The 10,801-nt window shown below is 35.1% G+C and overlaps 1 protein-coding gene across 1 annotated transcript; it reads left to right on the plus strand.

Moving 5' to 3' along the window:
- The first annotated feature begins 1,804 nt into the window (after positions 1–1,804).
- On the plus strand, positions 1,805–6,560 carry LOC125646277 (uncharacterized). The gene is made up of 2 exons (XM_048872498.2): positions 1,805–2,845; positions 6,175–6,560. The coding sequence occupies exons 1-2, from the start codon at positions 2,469–2,471 to the stop codon at positions 6,236–6,238; spliced, it is 441 nt and encodes a 146-aa protein (XP_048728455.2). The 5' UTR covers positions 1,805–2,468; the 3' UTR covers positions 6,239–6,560.
- Positions 6,561–10,801: the final 4,241 nt, after the last annotated feature.

The raw sequence follows: 10,801 nt of genomic DNA on the forward strand, positions 1-10,801 counted from the left end.
AAAGGATGGGACTATATCGCACGCTTTAGACATTAAAGCTCGTAGTTCGCGCTCGCTATCATAAGCAGTCTTTTTCACAACTCTACTAATCCGACTCCCCGAGGCTGCTGGCTGGTAGAAAATGTCTCAGTGATAGCCGGTCTGGCTAGTGACAAATCTTTGATTAATAAATTACATGGATTTTAAAAATCACGATATATCTTTTCGACATTGGAGTTTGATTCGTGTGTGTTAATCATTTCAATGCTTTTAAACCATCTCTATGTGTTATGAATTCATGGGTTATACCTTCAATGTTTCTGTGTGTATTCTGTTTACGGGCCAGTATAATTTTCATCATGACATTGGGCTATAATTCTCTCAGAGAAACCAAACAGTTTCAGAAAAGTTGTCGTGAAAACTAAAATAGATATCAATTTTTTCATGAAGAATCTGATTCTCAGCTGATGAATTGAGTACTAGATATGATCACCAAAATATGCGTCCATGTCCGATCAACACTTTATTTAATGCCAGATTGAAATGTATAAATCGGCTATCTTTTCCTTTCTTAGGTTTAAAACATTGACGTCACCAATGGCTATCTATAAAAAAAATATATATATACGCGAGACACAGGGCGCCAGCAAGGTTATCAAATATAATTGGATGAAGTTAAAAACTACATTATTTCCAAATTAGATTACAGCGGTGATATTTATTTTATTTTTAAGACACGCTATTTTTAAACAGAAATTAAATGAAGCAAGAAAAGAATTAATAAAATAAAAGCACGATTTTTTTTTAACATCCTTATATAAATCTAGCGCATTTCCATCCCAATCTGTTAGTTATGCGGAGTAAAAATAACATTTCTGTTATGAAACTAAAAATGGTGCTTGATTACGAATTATAAATCTTTTAAAAGTAAACATAATACTATTCTAACACTATAGTGGAGTCTAAAACACATACTTTTCACTTATGTGTACTAAATATACTATTGGTTTTACGCTAGATTATTAAAACAAGGGAGCTAAAAGCGGCCCCAAAACCATCTACCTCTGATTGTTATCCACGTTCCCCTATACTGAAATCCTGGATCCGCCCATGGAAACATGTCATTGTACGTAGCCATATTTCTTAACTGTATAGTAAAAGAAGAGATGCTTTAAAAGTGAAATATACAACACAACTTCAACATAAGATGAGTGTTTTGAGGCCGATTTCTTGTCTAGTATATTTTGAAATTGCAATAAAATCGTTTGGGCAATGAATATTCTTGAGAATTCGTCTTTTCAAATCTGAACGTAAATCAGTTGAAATCAGTCTGTGCAGTAACCCATCTTCCCAATGCATGTCTCAACAAATTATGTCTTGTGCAGTATACATGTACAGCATTTTTCCAGTTTTTATTATTCTTTACATATATATATATATATATATCTGTTATAGATTTTGATAAACAATTTTGATAGTCAAACGTATTAGCTTTTGACCTTTACACTGATGGAGTAGGAGGCTGTAACACAATTACTCTATAATCCCAGACGAGGTTTTGACTCATATACATCCAAGGGCGGTCTTAAAAATGTTTAAGCTTCGCAGAGATTACACCTCAAACATCGGTTCCGAGAACATAAATCAAAAAGAACCAAACAACGCCTGTCATGTCCAAAACAAAAAGTACCCAAAATGCCCTTTGTCCTTTGTAAGAGATTTTCATGGACTCGGTTGGTAGGCGTTCGAACTACTCCCGGAAATCAATCAACATAATATCCTTATCATTGAAGCCATGGTACAGGAAATGAGAAAAATTATGACCATTGGTGCAAATGTTTTGCTTGATATATACGTTTTCACTGGACAAACCTCACACAAAGACCGTGTTCAAGATCTTCATTACCCTCTGCTATCTGAAGCCAAAGAGACAGTGCAAGAAGTAAATTAAGCAAGAAATAATAAACTCTTTTTATTTTAGTTGGATTTAATTATTCATTTTCCCCCACAAAATATTTGGTATCTAGGGACCACCTTATGGCAATATGAAATAATGACATCAGCGCTGGTGAACTATAAATTAGCTGGCAAAAGGATAATTAAACAGAGGGTAACGGAACGGAAGACTTACTGGTTATAAAAACGGACGGAACGAGCCCAGCCACCAATAAAAAGGAAATCATTGAGTCATATGCATGGTAATGATAGAACAGTTCAATTTTCATAGTGTGAAATATCAGGTGTAGTTTTGCCCGTCCACTTGTGAATGACGTTTAGAAGAATTTTAAAAAGGTAAAAACTCCTTCTTTTCGTAACTAGCAACGAAGGAATTTGAAACAGCGGTGTCAACATTAGCGTACTAGTTGGGAAGTTTGTTTAAAATTTGTCATTAAATAACAATACTTCCTCCCTCAATTTTCATTATATCTCTTACGTATCTTTCGGAAATAAATTGAGGCAGCTCTTTGACATTGTGAACATATTCCAACATGGCAGGCATGAACCGACTGGTGCTGAATTCGGTGTGTGTTTTAGCTCTCTTCACGACTGTATTAAGTGGATTTTCAATTCAGAGATTTTGTGAGAAAGCTTGCAATAGAGGACTTGGTGGCAATTTGTGTAGATGCAATGGTTTTCATTTCGCTGGGAAAAGAACAGTCTTGAATGATATTTTACCAGTTCCAAATACATATTCTACTCGCCATACAGAAGAAGCACAGACGGAAAGGGGCGCTGCTCCGGCATATCCCAATGATCTAGAACACCCAAGTCCAAATTATCGTACGGAAGCAATATCGACGACAAATAGAGTTAGAGAAGCACAACTGTTCATCGAGTGGCTTTTAAATCGCATTGATGTCGTAAAGTAAGTCTTTATAATTGATTGCAGTTTTTTATAAATAATTTGAGAATACATGTATTTCCATTACCATTAGGGGGATATTTTTTACTGTTTAGAATGAGGAACATCTTTGTGGATTTTTGCTATGTTGGCTGCAAAGTATCGATAAGGTTTTGACTTCTAAAAATTGACCATCGTAAGTCCTTTTAGAAATTTAAGTTCTTTGGTGTTTTGATATCACCGACACTAATATTTTCTGTTTCTTGCATGTATTTTAAGAATTAGTTTTTACTCCGGTAGAACAGTGTTGATTTTAGTTATGGGAAACAAGGCGTTTGTCGAAAGCATAGCCAATTAGTTTCATCCTCACCGTAGAATCTATATGAAATCTATAATCATGTAAATTTGATTAACTACAGGAATTTGATTGTCTTGTTATCCCTTAGAATGAGTCCCCACGGAATGTGTAGGTGGGTGAAGAAACCTTGCATTGTAATTGATCTGATTTCGTTTTGTGAAGAATTCAGACAATCTTATCAATAAACTATTGCAAAGGGGAGTTCATAATGACAATTATTTAACTAACTTTTGAAGTGGAACTAATTTAAAATGGGTTTTGTTGAGTTGCTTACCGTGAAAAACTCTTAAAAATCAAATCTTTAAAGAAGTACAAAAAAGTGAATAAGTAAACCAAAAACGGGGGATCTTATGAAAATGTTTTTAAACGAAATTGATTCTGTGAGTGCATTGTCATACCCTTCCATGTACAGTGTTGATGAAAAATCCGTTCCCGTCACTCTCCCGCTTCACAATAAATATACTCAGACTAGCTACATGTGAAGATACTTTATACCTGGATTTGATAGGATTGTTTGTGTAAAGCTCCGATAATTGTGTACATTTAAAGCCCAATGTGATGAAATATCACTTAACCTTATCCGAACTTTTATCACAGCAAACATCACAAAGACCACTCAATATCAAACAAACCAGCTTTTTATTAATCAAACATTAGTAATATTTGAAATTCATTTCAATAGGCTTTGCATGTCACTACTGAAGCTTTTAATCCAACGTACAGTCTATGATTATTAATCAATAGATTATGAGAGAACATCTCTCTCTCTCTCTCTCTCTCTCTCTCTCTCTCTCTCTATATATATATATATATATATATATATATATATATATATATCTGCAGTCTCCCGCTCGTAAAGATCATTTATATGTACAAGAGAGAAAGAGTTTTGGGTCACCTGAGGAATGTCCTGTGATACTAACGATTCGAAGATCAAAGCAACAACAAAATATAACGGATCAATGGTCAACAAAGAGTTTATCTAACACACCCCCATATCCCAACACAAATGTGCAGCCAATATCCCCATCAATGTAATTGAGACGACCCAATACAGTGACAATAAGCGATTCGTCCATGTACGATGAAATACCTAAAAATGGAAGAGATCCGTCGAAAAGACCAATTTGAATATTGTAATTTTATTTGCTTGAATTCTCATCGGGTCCGGAATAATCAGTCATTGTCAGCATTTGGCTTGAGACAATACCGAGGGGATACGGCTCGCTGATTTAATCACCATTCCTGCTGTCAGATGCTACGTTTTCCCTCCCTGATAATAATATAAATAGATGTACAGATACCTTTAATGTTTTCTGCGTCTTTTCTGGCGATCAAAAGTTTTGACCTAACACGATTATCCCATTTTCATTATTCTAGAAAAAGCTTTAAGCGATTTACGAATTCCTTAACGTTCAATTCTTCTCAATATCCATTCATAAATTCGAAGATAGTTTTCACATAAAAAACTAAATTCGAAGGTATTTTCACCTAAATTCGAAGATATTTTCACAGAAATTTGAAGATATTTTCACAGAAATTTGAAGATATATCAAAGCACTACCAGTATCTGTATATTCTATAGCGATCGTGAATATGTTTGAGGTGGAAGAGCTCGAGAGAAGGGCGTGATCTGTTACAATCCTTGTTCTTTCATGAATGAAAATTCCTCCCTATCTCTGATTTGCACACATTGAAATCTTAAGCAAAGCATGAAATACTTATTCTTCAATTTGTGAGATAAAAGATGGTCCACTTAAGAAATTTTTCATCTTGGTAAATAAGACATCTCTTAAATTAATCTTCACCATCACGATATTTTGGAATCTGTGACCTCATTTTGGTGTTAATGTCAACATCTCCTCCCGGTCCCTCGTGATCATTTCAAATCTAAACTTTAAATCATCTTCCTGAGCGATATTTTATGCAATGACGAATGGTTCGACTTTCAATATAGTATCTTGAAAGAGTTTTAAATATAGCGTAACAGTTGAAGAGATTATGGACATAATGATCATTTGTTTTCATTTAAACTGTAAAAAAAAAAAAAAAAAAAAAGGTGAGAAGTATGTGACTTAATCGTTGAATATTTTCTCACAAAAAGTTATCTGAAAATCACAAATTAAGGATGAATTATGCAAATGAAATAATACGAGCAATGAATGAAATGAAAAGCAACTCATTATACCCCCGCCATCAAAAGTACCATATTATATTTTTATTTTGTTTGAATGGAGCTGAACACTCACCGAATCACACGCAATCTCTCTCCAGTATGATTACCTGCACACTTTTAGAATCTCAGATGATTTAAGAAGAAAAATAAGTGTTAAATCATTGTTTTGAATTTCATATGTATCTTTCAAAGGCTGATTTAATACTGCGGTCTGTTTGAAGACAGAGTACTGCACGACAACATCAATAATTGATAATACTGCCCTCCCAAGGGTACAATACATGTATTAAGAAAATAATTACTAAAATTAATTACCTTGCATGTCTTGATATTTACTTTTGTGTATGTCAATTACGTTGTGTACAATCATCACCGATCAGTACCAAGGGGAGGAAGATGATAGGCTAACAGTCTATTGGCCAATCATATTCCGTATCTTACTGAATATTCATAAATCTAAACTAACCCATTAGATTGATCTTGTTCCGAGTCAAAGGGCCTGAAACAATTATTTCAAAGACTCCACAAAAACAGGAGAACTAGGTTGTGAAAATATTTTTCACTCTTGGTATAAATGTCGTCTACAATCGATGTACAAAATTCTGTGTCCGTTATTGTAGAAGGCTTAAATATTTTTAGAACGATTTTTTTTCCAACTGTTTTCATCGATATAATAAAAATAAAGGTTTTGATCTGTTCCTAGAGAATATTAAAACACAGAACCTATTTCCACATTAATTTGATAGCATATATAGGATTCAGTTGGCTTCTCACTATATATCGTATATACTCACGTTTCAATCTTTTTTTCCTTTACAGGTCGGGAACACCACACAAAAACCTTGGTACTTACGGTATTGAAAACAGCCAGATTAGTCCTTGACGAATGACCACTCAAATCCTGCGATGACCGATATTGGTGGATTTGCATTATATTCGCTTGACATTTTGTTTTAAAGCTTGTTATGAAAGATGGACTATTTCTTCAAAACTTGATGGGAGATTGTTATTTTTTTAGGGTCTTCTAAGTTCAGGATTTCATATGTTGAATAAAGACAATATTTTCTTTATTCCAGAATTGCACTTCTATATACAAACTTAATTTTCTTTTATTATTTATATTTGTTATTTAATTACATGTAAGAAACATAAATCCATTGTGTAGTCTATTTTTGACATGTTAATAAAACTAATTATATATCAAATAACTTTGAAGTAAATTGAAACTGTTGTTGACAGGAATATAAATTGAAATTTCATTTTCCTGCCGTTTGGAAAGTTAATTTGACAATGCGTTGATATATTTGTATTTCAACAAAGAGAATATGGTATAGAAATATGCATTTTAAAAACACTATTTCAAAAAGTGGCAAACGGAACCCAATATACACCCATAATATTTTGTCAACAATCCACAAAAAATAAATTTTTTGTGTGTGTGGCATTTTCTAAAAGTGAAATTGAGTGTAGAAATAAATTTCAAAAATATCCAAATTTCAACACATATTATATTTTCAATGCATTAAATGAAACAAATATTTATAGAAAATCAATATCTAAGAAAAGTGAGAAAGCAAAATCATGGTTACAAATGATTTTCAATGTTATGTGAAGTGTTCGTTGTTGCTGACACACTCAGAAATTGTGGTTTATAAAGCATAACAGCTCTTCAATCAGAAATTCAAGACCGAATGCATTCGCAAATTATTTAAAATACGAAACTACGCGGAAGTACACCTACCAATTGAAAGGTGTTTTCTATCTCCGTCTTTATGTGGGATTTATAATTCGAATTTCTACAACAACAACAAAACGAAGAATAACTCCTCTCGAGGCCAGTGACTCGTTTCATCAAGGGGTTTCTGCCGGAAGTAACTCTACCTCCGGCGTAAATCCGAACTTAAGCTAAAATTAAAGACCATGGCCCGTTTTATGAAAGGCACAACTCTGCGCCTGAACTAAGTTAAGCCAAAACATTTACGCCTATCCAAGGGTAGTCTTAACTATAGAAGTAAACATAAATAAGGTCTAAAGAAGAAACCGAAGAATTCTATGTCAAGAGCGTGCTCTACAGACTGAACAGACCTTCTGAACTCCCTGAACTAGACTGAGTTGATAAGTAGATATAGGTTCCCCGGGAATATCATTCGCAGATTCAAAATTATGCAATAATAATGATACCGTTAGGCGAGCGCAGCTAGATACCCACCTCTCAACCATTAACATATACAAAGTAAAGATATCAATCTCGAATATCATATAAAGAATACCAAATCGAAAACAGGGCAAACACGAACCCCTGGAACACCTAGTAAGGAGTACATATCCCTTTTTTGACAGCCACTTCCACTGTAAGTTCTCTCGCTTGAGCAGATAACGGAGAAATACGTAATTAGAATTAATATGAAAAGAACAGTCGAACAGTTTGAATTAAACATGTTTGATAAATTCGGCCTAACGACAGATTGTATTTGCAAAGATCATAATTTGCTAAAAGTTAGCTTTAATTGAGACTTGTAAAATCTGTAATATCTGCATATTTTTTATCAGTAGCTTGTAGTAGGAATTGATCGTGCGCAGAACATGCTCTCACGTTTTCAATAAGTAGATTGGTTGATTGTGTATTGTTTAACGTCCCGCTCGCGAATCTTTCACTCATATGATGGAGACGTCACTATTGCCGGTGGAGGGCTGCAAAATTCAAGCCTATTCTCGGCGCTTACGGCTTTTGAGCATGGAGGGATCTTTATTATGCCACACCTGCTGTGACATGGGCTTCAGTTTTTGCGATTTCATCCGATGGACCGCCCCATTTAGTCGCTTCTTACGACAGTCAAGGGGGTACTGAGGATATATTCTAACCACCGTTGATTACGCTTCGTTCCTCTCTCCATCACCCGCGGGTCCATTTATTCCTATTCGCTCGTTTTCATGAATAAATATTTCAAAATATCGTCCAATCAAACGAATCGTTATAGTAATGGAACTCTTTTGTTTTTAAAGGTAGAATTAACTTAACTTTGCTATCACAACAATTGTATACCGAAATTGGGCTGAAAGCGTCTTGTAAATGAAAGGTGAAGATAACAAATAGTGATCATTCTCATAACTCCTATAAGCAATACAAAATAGATAGTTGGGCAAACACTGACCCCTGGACACACCAGAGGTGGGATCAGGTGCCTAGGAGGAGTAAGCATTCCCTGTCGACCGGTCACATCCGCCGTGACTCCTATATCCTGATCAGATAAACGGAGTTATCCGTAGTCAAAATCAGTGTACCAAGAAAGGCCTAACAATCGGTATGAAACACGTCAGACAGCATTTGACCCAATGATAGGTTGTATTGACGAACTAGATCATTATAACGACCATATAATTTGCGAAATGCTGACTTCAATCGAGACAGTTGAAACCCCTGTACCATCAACTTGCTTGTCAGTCGCTTGCCTCGATTTAAAAACTGACTATCCACAGAACAAGCTCTTGCGTATCGAATCAGTTGAGAGATATAAACACCATATGCAGGTGATAATGGAATATTGCTACATAAATATGGGAAGTTGACGATGGAGAAGCTGAAATCATCCCGTTTGTCATACAGTTGAGTTGTCAGTTTGCGGTTAATGTCTACTTTCAATAAAATATCTAAGTATGAAGCAGAAGTGGGCGACTCTGTGGTGTCTTTGATTTCGAGCTCACGGGAATAAATCGAATCGACATATGAATGAAAGTTATTATTGTTAGTAGACAAAACGTCGTCGATATATCTAAATGTCGAATTGAAGACCACAGCAAGAGATTTTGTCTTCTCACGTAGAAGTTTTTGAATAAATTCTGCTTCGTATGAATATAGAAACAGGTCAGCTAACCAAGGAACACAATTTGTGCCCATGGAAATTCCAACAGACTGTTGGAAGACCTGATCACCAAAGACCACGAATACTTTGTCAATGATAAACTCTAGCATATTTTTTATTTGAACTTCAGAGTACTTGTGCGTGGAATCAGAGTGGTGTTTCACAAAGTAAGTTTTTTGGATGACTTATCACTAGATATGAATATTTCCTTTTTCCATTTCCGTTGAAGAAGCAACTGACTATGATGTCAAAAAGTCTAGTCTTTAATTTATTGTGGGGAATGGTCGTGTAAAGGGTTGAAAAGTAATAGGTTTTGATGTTATTGATTTGGGAAAACCTTTGCGATTTCAAGTTCACCAAAAGCCCTTAAGACCCCCCCCCCCCCTCCCGAATCCACACCCGACTAACACCACCCCCGGCATACGAAGTCGCACAGTAAGTTGGGCGTTTCTCTTTCACAGCTATTAATATCCCCGTGAGGAGCAAAGATAGGGGCCTGGTAGAGCACTTACTGGATCCTGCAATGTATATTTGCCTGTAAGGGTTTTTATGCAGCCCAGGAATCTAGTATAGGTACGGTAACTCATAATCATTCGACGCATTGACTGGGATATTAAATGTGTCTAAAACTGAAGCATGGTTTTGAAGAATTTCATCTTTTGAAAGGGCAGTTGGTGTAGAAGTACGATTACCAAAAGTGGAAATAATGCCAATAATACAGTCGTAATAATGAGCCTTACAAACAAAGACAATGTTGTTACTAGCTTTGTCAGCTGGAACTAAAACATATTCCTCATGTAACCTATCTAATTCTTTTATCACTTCTGGTTTACTAAACACAGAAGGATTGATGGTACGTACTTTTGTTTTCATATGTCTAATACGGGATTTTAATATTCCTCTTGTGCTTTTAACCCATTCTGACAGTGTATCAAGTTCTTTTTCATATTTATCCCATCGTCTGACATACTCTTCGACAGAATTCATAATAGAGATGAAGTTCTGTCGCCAATTAAAGGACCGATGTTCTCTGTATTTAGGACCTTTCTGAATAAGTGATTTGAGGTCCTCATTTTCAACTATATCAACATCACCAGTAAGGACATATCCAGCTGGACTATAGTTGAAAGAAGATGAAGAACAAGAACACGTTGATGGAATACGTATAAGATGATCTATATCTAGACACTGCAAAGTTTGTTTATAATTAAAAAGTTTGTATGCAATAATAGAAGTCAAGTTCTAGTTGTAGGAAATACAGGGTGTAAACTTGAAATAAGTAGGAATACACGACTTTATGACGAAGAATGTTGCTTATGTTGACGGCATCTATTCTTTTGTTTGTAAATTTGAGCTTAAGGAACTGGCGGCATGATTTGGAAGAAATATCATCCACGACCCGTGCTGGTTTAAAGAGCCTGTGATAGGCAACATCCATAATCATAGAGTTCAATCTATATTCAGGTGTTGAAAAATCCAAGTATAGACTAGCTGTAGCTTCTTCAGATAACGTATGTAAAACTCTCAATGGAACAGAGTAAACTTTTGTACGAATATTATGTGGACCTAATTGTCTGTTGACGTAA

This window comes from Ostrea edulis, chromosome 6 (genome assembly GCF_947568905.1).
Source record: "Ostrea edulis chromosome 6, xbOstEdul1.1, whole genome shotgun sequence".
In the NCBI taxonomy this organism is placed as follows: Eukaryota; Metazoa; Mollusca; class Bivalvia; order Ostreida; family Ostreidae; genus Ostrea; species Ostrea edulis.